Source organism: Mus musculus, chromosome 3 (assembly GCF_000001635.26).
Source record: "Mus musculus strain C57BL/6J chromosome 3, GRCm38.p6 C57BL/6J".
NCBI lineage: Eukaryota > Metazoa > Chordata > Mammalia > Rodentia > Muridae > Mus > Mus musculus.
Window position 1 is genome coordinate 15,841,446 of NC_000069.6, and position 10,523 is coordinate 15,851,968.

Here is a 10,523-nt window from a genome sequence, read left to right on the forward strand (position 1 = left end):
AGTAAAAAGAAGGGCTAGTCTACTACACCAATCCCTGAATATTTCAACACACTAAATCATAACACAAATGATCATAGGTCCTGAACAACTTGGAATACCAGGGGAACCTCCATTCTGCATCCATCTCTCACACTGCCTTCATCAGAAATGCAGGTCCTGAGCCATATAGGTAAGCTTCCCTTTACAGTTCCATATTCACTGCTTGCTGAGCCCTCTGTTCTAAGCCAAGCTGTAATGACAAGTTGGTATTTCAGGGAGACCTCCATTCATCTGCCACCTCTCCCCTCACTGTCAACAGACCTCCAGATCATTAACCACACAGATAAGCTTCCCTTTTCCCACCAATCATGCCTGCTCTCTGAATCATTTGGGCCACACACACCTATGGTCGCTTAATCTTTGATGAAGACACCAAAACCAGCCACTAGGAAAAGAGACAAGTTCTGCTAGCTAAGTGGCAATCCATGTGTAGCAGAGTATAAATTGATCCATACTTATCTCACTGTACAAAGTTCAAGTCCAAGTTGATCAAGGACTTCAATTTAAAACAAAATAAACTTTTATTGTTAAGTCTAATTTTCACTATCCTGGGTTTTTTGTTATGCCAAATGAATTTGAGAATTGCTCTTTCTAACTCTATGAAGAATTGAGTAGGAATTGTAATGGTGATTGCATTGAATCTGTAGACAGTTTTCCACAAAATGGCCATTTTTACTATATTAATCCTGCCAGTTCATGAGCATGGGAGATGTTTCCATCTTCTGAGATCTTCTTCGATTTCTTTCTTCAGAGACTTGAAGTTCTTGTCATACAGATCTTTCACTTACTTGGTTAAAGCCATACCAAGGTATTTTATACTATTTATGACTATTGTGAAGGGTGTCTTTCCCTATTTTCTTTTCTCATCCTGTTTATCCTTTGTGTAGAGGAAGGCTACTAATTGGTTTGAACTAATTTTATATACAGCCACTTCCTTTCCAATTGGTATCTCTTTGCCGTCCCTTTGTTGTCTGGCTAGGGCTTTCAGTACTATATTGAACAGATAGGGAGAGAGTGGGCAGCCTTGTCTAGTCCCTGATTTTAGTGGTATTGTTTTAAGTTTCTCACCATTTAGTTTGATGTTGGCTACTGGCTTGTTCTATATTGCTTTTACCGTGTTTAGGTGTGGGCTTAAATTCCTGATCTTTCCAAGACTTTTAACATAAAGGGATGTTGAATTTTCTCAAATGCTTTCTCAGCATCTAACGAAGTGATCATGTAGTTTTTTTTTCCTTTGAGTTTGTTTATGTAGTTGATTATGGTAATGGATTTCTGTATATTGAACCATACCTGCACTCCTGGGATGAAGCCTATTTGATTGTGGTGAATGATCATTTTGATGTGTTCTTGGATTCAGTTTGGGAGAATTTTATTGAATATTTTTGCATTGATATTCATAAAGGAAATAGATCTGACGTTCTCTTTCTTTGTTGGGTCTTTGTGTGGTTTAGGTATAAGGATAATTGTGGCTTCATAGAACGAATAGGGTATTGTTCCTTCTGTTTCTATTCTGTGGAAGTTTGAAGAGTATTGGTATTAGGTGTTTTTTGAAGGTCTGATAGAAATCTGGACTAAAACAAATTGGGCCTGGGATTTTTGGGGGTGTGGGGGTGGGAGACTTTTAATGACTGTGTGTATTTTATTAGGGGTTATGGGACTGTGTAGATGGTTTATCTGATCCTGATTTAACTTTGGCACCTGATATCCATCTAGAAAAATGTCCATTTCATCCAGATTTTCCAGTTTTGTTGAGTATAGGTTTTTGGGATGATTTTTTGAACTTACTTAATTTCCGTTGTTCTGTCTCCCTTTTCATTTCTGATTTAATTAATTTGGATACTATCACTGTGCACTTCAGTCTGTCAGGCTAATGGTTCATCTATTTTGTAGTTTTTCACAAAGAACTAGCTCCTGGTTTTGTTGATTCTTTGTATAATTCTTTTTGTTTCTATTTGGTTGATTTCAGCCTTGAGTTTGATTATTTCCTCCAGTCTACTCCTCTTGGGTATATTTGCTTCCTTTTGTTCTAGAGCTTTCAGTGGTGCTGTTAAGCTGCTATTGTATGGCTCTCTCCAGTTTCTTTTTGGAGGCACTTAGAACTATGAAGGTTCCTCTTACCACTGTTTTCATTGTGCCCCATAAGTTTTGGTATGATGTGCCTTCATTGTCATTAAATTGTAGAAAGCCTTTAACATCTTTCTTTATTTCATCCATGACCAAGTTATCACTGAGTAGAGTGTTGATCAGCTTCCACATCTATGTGGGCTTTCTATTGTTTTTGTTGCTATTGAAGATCAGCTTTAGTCTGTGGTTATCAGATAGGATGCATGGTATTATTTCAATCTTCTTGTATCTGTTGAGGCCCGTTCTGTGACCGATTATATGATCAATCTAGTAGAAGGAACCATGAGGTGCTGAGAAGAGGATATATATATATATATATATATATATATATATATATATATATATTTGTTTTAGGACCAAATGTTCTATAAATATTTGTTAAATCCATTTATTTCATAACTTAACTTCTGTCAGTTTCACTGTGTCTCTGATTAGTTTGTTTCCATGATCCATTGGTGAAAGTAGGGTGTTGAAGTCTCCCACTATTATTATGTAAGATGCAATGTGTCCTTTGAGCTTTAGTGAAGTTATTTTTATGAATGTTGGTGCCCTTGCATTTATAGCATAGATGTTCAGAATTGAGAGTTCATTTTGGCAGATTTGTCCTTTGAGGAGTATGATGTGTCCTTCCTTATCTTTTTTGGTAACCTTTGATTAAAAGTCAGTCAAAGGACACTGTTAATAGGACAAAATGGCAACCAACAGATTGGAAAAATATCTTTACAAATCCTAAATCCAATAGAGGGCTAATATCCAATACGTACAAAGAACTCAAGAAGGTGGACTCCAGAGAATCAAATACCCCTATTAACAATGGAGTAGAGAGCTAAACAAAGAATTTTCAACTGAGTAATATTGAAATGCTAAGAAGCACCTAAAGAAATGTTCAATATCCTTAGTCATATGGGAAATGAAAATTCCCTGAGAATCCACTTCACACCAGTCAAAACGGCTAAGATCAACAACTCAGGTAACAGCAGATGCTGACAAGGATGTGGAGAAAGAGGAATATTCCTCCATTACTGGTAGGATTGCAAGCTGGTACAACCACTCTGGAAATCATTTTGGTAGTTCCTCAAAATATTGGGCATAGTACTACCTGAGGACCCAGCTATACCACTCCTGGGCATGTACCCAAAATATTCGCCACAATATAACAAGGTACATACTTCACTAAGTTCAAAGAATCCTTATTTACAATAGCTAGAAGCTGGAAAGAACCCAGACATCCTTCAACAGAGGAATGGATCCAGAAAATAAAGTAAATTTACACAATGCATTACTACTCAGTTATTAAAATAATGACTTCATGAAATTCTTAAGTAAATGGATAGAACTAGAAATTATCATTCTGAGTGAGGTAACCCAATCACAAAAGACCACATATGGTATTCACTCACTGATAACTGGATATTAGCCCAAAGGCTCAAATACCCAAAATATAATTCATAGACCACATGAAGCTCAAGAAGAAGTGTGAGTGCTTCAGTCCTTAGAAAGGGGAAAAAATGCCCATATTAGCAAAAACAGAGACAAAGTATGTAGCAGAGACTGAAGCAAAAAGGTCATCCAATGAATTCTCCACCTGGAGATCCATCCCATATGAACTCACCAAACCCAGACACTTTTGTGGATGCCAAGAAGTGCTTGCTGACAGTAGCCTGATATAGCTGTCTCTATAGAGGGGCTCTGCCAGAGCCTAAGAAATACAGAGGCGAATGTTCACAGCCAACCATTGGAATGGGGTCCTCAATAGAGGAGTTAGAGAAAAAACTGAAGGAGCTGAAGTGGTTTGCAACTCATTAGGAAGAACCACAATATCAACCAACCAGAGCTCCCAGGAAATAAACCATCAACCAAGGAGTACACATGGTCCCATGGCTTCAGCCACATATGTAGCAGAGGATGGCCTTGTCTGGCACCAGTGGGAGGAGAGACCCTTGCTACTATGAAGGCTTGAGGCCCCAATGTAGGGGAATTTGACGGCAGGAAAATGGGAAAGAGTGTGTGGATTGGGGAACACGAACATAGAAGCAGGGGGAAGGGTATAGAACAGGGGGTTTCTGGTGGGGGATGACTGGGAAATGGGATAACATTTGAAACATAAATAAAGAAAATATCTAATAAAAATCTGACTGTATCTGTGAACAATAAAGAATACATTCGTCTAGTAATTATCACAGAGAGTAAGCCACATGCATGCACATTTTATTATCTTTTGTATAACACCTTTATTAAATTCATTTTCTTTCAAACAAAACAAAACAAAACAAAACAAAACAACAACAACAAAAAACAGATAAACTGAATCTCATCAAAGAGAAAGTAGGAAAGAGCCTCAAATACATAAGCACCAGAGAACAATTCCTGAACAGAATATTAATGGCTCAGGCTCTAAGATCAAATATTGACAAATGAGATCTCACAAAAATTGAAAAGCTTCTGTAAGGCAAAAGACACTTTCAATAGGACAAATGGCAACCTAGATTGGGAAGAATCTTAACCAACCCTACATCTGATAAAAGATTGGAAATATTGGGAAAAATCTTTACCAAACCTACAAGTGATTAAAAGCTTATATCCAGAATATAGAAAGAACTCAAGAAGGTAAACTCCAGATAATAAAATAACGCTATTGAAAAATGAGGTACAGAGCTAAACAAAAAATTCTTAACTGAGGAATCTCAAATGGTCAAGAGGAACCTAAAGTAATGTTCATCATCTTTACTTTCTGGGTAATGAAAATCAAAATGACACTGAGATTCCATCTCACAACAGTCAGAATAGCTAAAATAAAAATTCAGGTGACAGCAGATGCTGGCAAGGATGTGGAGAAAAAGAAACACTCCTCCATTGTGGGTGGGATTGCAAGCTGTTACAACCACTCTAGAAATTAGTCTGTGGTTCCTCAGAAAACTGGACATAGTATTACCAGAGGACTCAACTCTACCACTCCTAGGTATACACTCAAAAGGTGTTCAGACTTATAAAAGTACACATGTTCCACTATGTTCATAGCAGCCTTATTTATAATAGCCAGAAGCTGGAAATAACCTAGATGTCCTTCAACAGAAGAATGGTTACAGAAAATGTGGTACATTTACAAAATGGAGTACTACTCAGCTATTAAAAACAATGACTTCATGAAATTCACAGGCAAATGGATGGAACTAGAAAACATCATCCTGAGTGAGGTAGCCCAATCACAAAAGACCACACATGGTATGTACTCACTGGTAAGTAGATATTAGGTAAAAAGCTCAGAATACACACAATAAAACTCCCAGATCATATGTAGCTGGAAAAGAATGAAGACCTAGGTATTGATGCATCAGTTCTTCTTAGAAGGGGAAACAAAATAATCAGGGGAGGTAGATAGAGGGAAGGAGAGACCTGGGAGGGAAGGAGGGAGGGAGGGAGGGAGGGAAGGAAGTAGGAAGAGGAGGAGGAGGAGGAGGTAGAGGAGGAGGAGGAGGAGGAAGAGGGAAAAAGTGACAGGATTGGGTATAGGAGTAGAAATACAGAGGGTCAGGAAAACGAAAGGATATGTGAAGCAACAGCAAATGGAGAACTGGGTGTAGCCAGTTGAAAGTGCCAGATTCCAGGAATGCAAGAGGCTCTCAAGACCCAGTAGGAATGGCATAAGCTGAAATACCCAACAAAGGTGAGAACCTGTAGAGACTATATCCAGAGGTTAGGCACAGCCCCCAGTTGAGGGATTGGCAACCCACCCATCTCAAAAATATTAACAAAGAATTGTCCCTGTCCTGCAGGGATAAAGAATGGAGCAGAAACTAAAGGGAAGGCTATCCAGAGACTGCCCTACCTAGTAATCCATCCCATCTGCAGACATCAAACCTAGACACTACTGCTAATGCCAAGAAGTGCTTGCTGACAGGAGCCTGTTATAGCTGTCCCCTGAGAGGCTCTGTCAGAGCCTAACCAATATGTATGAGGATGCTCACAAACATTGGACTGAGCACAGGGACCCACAATGGAGGAGTTAGGGGAAGGACTGTTGAAGCTGGAGGGGTTTGCAACCCTATAGGTAGAACAGCAATTTCAACAAACCAGAGCTCCCCAATCCCAGAGCTCCCAAGGACTAAACCGCCACCCAAAGAATACACAAGGAGGGACACATAGCTCTAGCTGCTTATACAGCAGAGGATTGCCTTATCTGATATCAATGGGAGGGGAGCCTCTTGGTCTTACGGAGGCTTGATGGACCAGTGTAGGGGAATGCAAGGGTCGTGAGATGGGAGTGGGTGGGTGGGTGGGTTTGGGAGCACCCTCATACAAGCTGGGGGGAGTGGTATAGGGGTTTACAAAGGGGAATCTTGGAAGACAGATAATATTTGAAAAGTAAATAAATAAAATAATCAATAAATAAAAAGAAAGAAAAGAAAAAGAAAAACCTGACAACATACTGGCACCATGCAGGTTATTACTAGTCCTGTTTGAAACAAATAGAAGGAACTAAAGCTCACTGGAGAGGGTCATGAAGAGCAGGGATATGTGGAAAACTGTTATAGATGAATCATTTCTACTCAATGTATCAAAGCTATAAGCTCACATTCCAGTTCAGGCAGTGCTCAAAATTCTGGCTCTATTATGTGAGACAATATTCTTACCTCTCCTGTGACAGTTCAGATAATTAACTGGAATCCTTTACTTTCAATGGTAAGAGTAGCTCTGAAGCAGGGAGATGATTCTATTGTTGGGGCATGCTCACCTTTAAGTCCCAGAAGCAGGATCAACAGCAGGACACAGTGAGGAATGTGGGTCCAGGCATCTAGGAGAAGCATGGTTGGTGTTAAGAACCCTGTTGGGACCAGAATCAGTTCTCATGAGATCTCAGGTTCTTACACGTAGAGAAAGGAAGTATTGTGACTTGTTCTGCATAAAGATCACTTCAATGTTATGTGAAAACAGGAACCATACTGCTTATTTTGAAATAGCTAAACAGTGTTGCATACAGCTTCAGGGAAGGAGTTCAGATTTACCATTTGTTTTTAGAGGGACTCAGATATGCATAACATAATCCTTTCTCCTTCTTTTGACCCTGAGCTTGTGCCATGTTGTCTCGAGTGTCTTGTCTTGGTAACACACCAGTTAGAATCCAGTACAAAAGAATGTTTCCCAAACACCTAAGATACTAGATGTTGTTGATTTGTGTCATATTCTTTTTCAGTGTCACATAAAGTTCTATCTCATATAATATTTGTAAGATCAGCCCAATGCTGGAATAAACCAGTGGTTCTCTGGGAATGATCCCTTGGATGTCCTTTACTGATATCAGTAAATGTAGTCCAAGAGAAACTTAGGAATCTTTTTGCTACACAAGCACAGTAAATTATGTTATAATTAGTATCAATTGCCAACTTCTCACAGAAGAAGGAAGCCACAAGAGACATCAGTGAGAAATTGTTGAAGTCTGACTATATCTTAGCCCATCTGTAAGGGATTATCTCAAGTTAACTGATTTGGGAAAACTCATCTTAATTTTGTGTCAAATATTGTCCTACATAGAGCATCTTGAAGTGTAAAATAGAGCCAGTAGAATACTAGCATGCATGCATTAATACATTGGTCTCTGCTGCTGTCTGTGGATATAATGTGACATCCTGAGTCAAGATCTTGCCACCCTGACGTCTTTGCAATGGAGAACTGTTATTTGGAGTTCTAAGCCCAAAAAAACCCATGATCTCTTAAATTGTCTTTGGCAGGGTATTCAGTCATATCATTTTGATTTCTTCTAGATAGCAAATTGGAACACTTTAGTAATTATATGCTTAATGGAGTTTGAAATGGTAAACTGCAAAGAATATTAAATAGCTTATTTTTGGAGCCAGGGAGGACATAGTGACACAATGATGTCAGAGTCCATTTTAGAAAGAAATAAGATATTTCAATTCTTACTCTATGGAGATAGGAACTAGGGAAAGAGGGGTATAAGTGCCTTCATCAATCTCAGATATGTTTGTAGGTTAATGAGCAGGAAAGCTAAGCCTCAAGATACAATTTATTTCCTGTAATGCATATATAAGAGCTGATTGCCAGATACGGCAATCCTCTGCTACATATCCAGCTGTAGCCGTGAATCCTCCCATGTGTACTCTTTGGTTGGTGGTTTAGTCCCTGCTTATCAGACATCAATGGGATGGTAGCCATTTGGTCCTGTGGGGGCCCAATGACCCAGCGTATGGGAATACTAGGGTGCTGAGGTGGAAGGTGGGTGGGTAGGGGAGCCTCCTCATAGAGGCAGGGGAGGGGGATGTGATGGAAGAATTGTGGAGGGGAAATGAAAGCAGGATACCATTTGAATTGCAAAAAATTAAACAACCAATAAAATGAATGAATCAATGAATGAATGAATCAATCAATCAATACTATTTGATTTGGAATTTCAGTGTGTGCAAATCTTAATCTTGACTGTGAACTCAACAGCTGAAAACAGGAACCTCAATTGAGCAATTTCCTACTTCATGCTGCCCCATGGGTAGCACAGACATGACTAATAAAATGTAGCAAGAGCCATGAAGCCAGCACATCTGTTTGACAAAGTCCGGCAAGGCTGAGCCAAAGGCTGTTTTAGCCACTGTGATGTCTTTCACCTTGGGTTTCTGAACTCTAATTGTTTCATTTTTCTAAGGTGAAATACTTCTAGTGGAATATGATGTTGTTGTTCTGGAAGCATATGAAAGTTAACTTTGAAAAGATTTTTTTTAGTCATATAATGAATGGTCCATGAATCGTTGTCTAGTGTCATAATATTACACACTAAACAAGTAGGGAATTGAAATGTACTTGTGTGGCTGAATTTGTGCCTCCTGTGCCCTTGGTATTTATTCTGAGTAGAAAATATATCCAAATAGTAGGAGAATTACATTTGTATTCATCAGTAACATAACCACTGACAGTCATTGCTCATAGTAAGTCCAGCAAAGACTAATGAGCACACTTTATGTGACAGCGAAGTAAGAGGGGAGTCAAGTGTTCACTATTGTGTATAGTTAGAATACTGGATATTTCTTGGTCTGTAGCAATTTCTTGCTAATCAAAAAATAGTTGTACACTATTGTGATACTGTTAAATGAAAACTTAAAATTAATAGTAGTAAGTGTGGGGCTAGTTTCTAGACAGCAAATTAACTGAGAAAGAAATTTGAAAAATCATTAAGGTGTGAATAAAGTGCCAATGTGGTCCCCTCAGTTTTCTGAGAAGGTAAGACTTCACCCAGTGAAACAGCAAACGTAAATATAAATAAGTTTCCATGAAATAAGGCAGATATGTTGTCTTTCTCTTTTTTGTTGTTGTTGGTTTTTCTTGTTTGTTTGTTTTGTTTTGTTTTTGGTTATTTTTTCTTTTTTTGTGGAATATTTTCTTTATTTACATTTCACATGTTATCCCCTTTCCCTGTCACCCCCCCAGAAGCTCTCTCTCCGCCCTCTTCCCCCTGGTTCTATGAGGGTGTTCCTCCACCCACCCACTCCCACCTCCATGTCCTCAAAGTCCCCTATCCTGGGGTATCTATCTAGCCTTCATAGGACCAAGAATCTCTCCTCCCATCGATGCCTGACAAGGCCATCCTCTGTTACATATGTGACTGGAGTCATGGGTCTCTCCATGTGTACTCTTTGGTTGGTGGCTTAGTCCCTGGGAACTCTGGAGGGTCTGGTTGGTTGATATTGTTGTTCTTTCTATGGAGTTGAAAACCCCTTTAGCTCTTTCAGTCCTTTCACTAACTCCTCCATTGGGGACCCAGTGATCAGTCCAATTGTTGGCTGCAAGCATCTACCTCTGTATTTGTAAGGCTCAGGCAGAGACACTCATGAGACAGCTATACATCAGGCTCCTTTCAGCAATCATTTCTTGGCATTCAATATAGTGTCTGGGTTTAGTGACTGTATATGATGTGATTCTACCCCATACCAATCAGAATAGCTAAGACCAAAAACTCAGGTGACAGCAGATGCTGAAGAGGATGTGGAGAAAGAAGAACACTCCTTCATTGTTGGTGGGATTGCAAGCTAGTACAACCACTCTGGAAATTAGTCTGGTGGTTCCTCAGAAAATTGGACATAGTATTACCTGAGGATCCAGCTATACCACTCCTGGTCATATACCCAAAAGATTCTCCAACATATAATAAGGACACATGTTCTACTATGTTCATAGCAGATAATAGCCAGAAGCTGGAAAGAACCTAGATGTCCTTCAATAGAGGAATGGACACAGAAAATGGGGTACATTTACACCACGGAGTACTACTCATCTATTAAAAACAATGAATTCATGAAATTCTTAGAAGGAACTGAAGGGGTTTGCAGACCCATAGGAAGAACAACAATATCAACCAA

At 39.2% G+C, this 10,523-nt stretch overlaps 1 protein-coding gene across 2 annotated transcripts in view; it reads right to left on the bottom strand.

Moving 5' to 3' along the window:
* The window catches only part of Sirpb1c (signal-regulatory protein beta 1C), a 53,384-nt gene extending 46,299 nt beyond the window's left edge, over nucleotides 1-7,085 (bottom strand). Inside the window, exon 1 of one of the 2 annotated variants that reach the window (NM_001173459.2) lies at nucleotides 6,896-7,042. In NM_001173459.2, coding sequence (NP_001166930.1) covers nucleotides 6,896-6,968 — 73 coding nt within the window. In that variant the 5' untranslated portion in view covers nucleotides 6,969-7,042. Of the gene's footprint in view, nucleotides 1-6,895 lie in introns of both variants that reach the window. The other variant, XM_006535371.1, reaches the window with a different exon arrangement.
* Nucleotides 7,086-10,523: the final 3,438 nt, after the last annotated feature.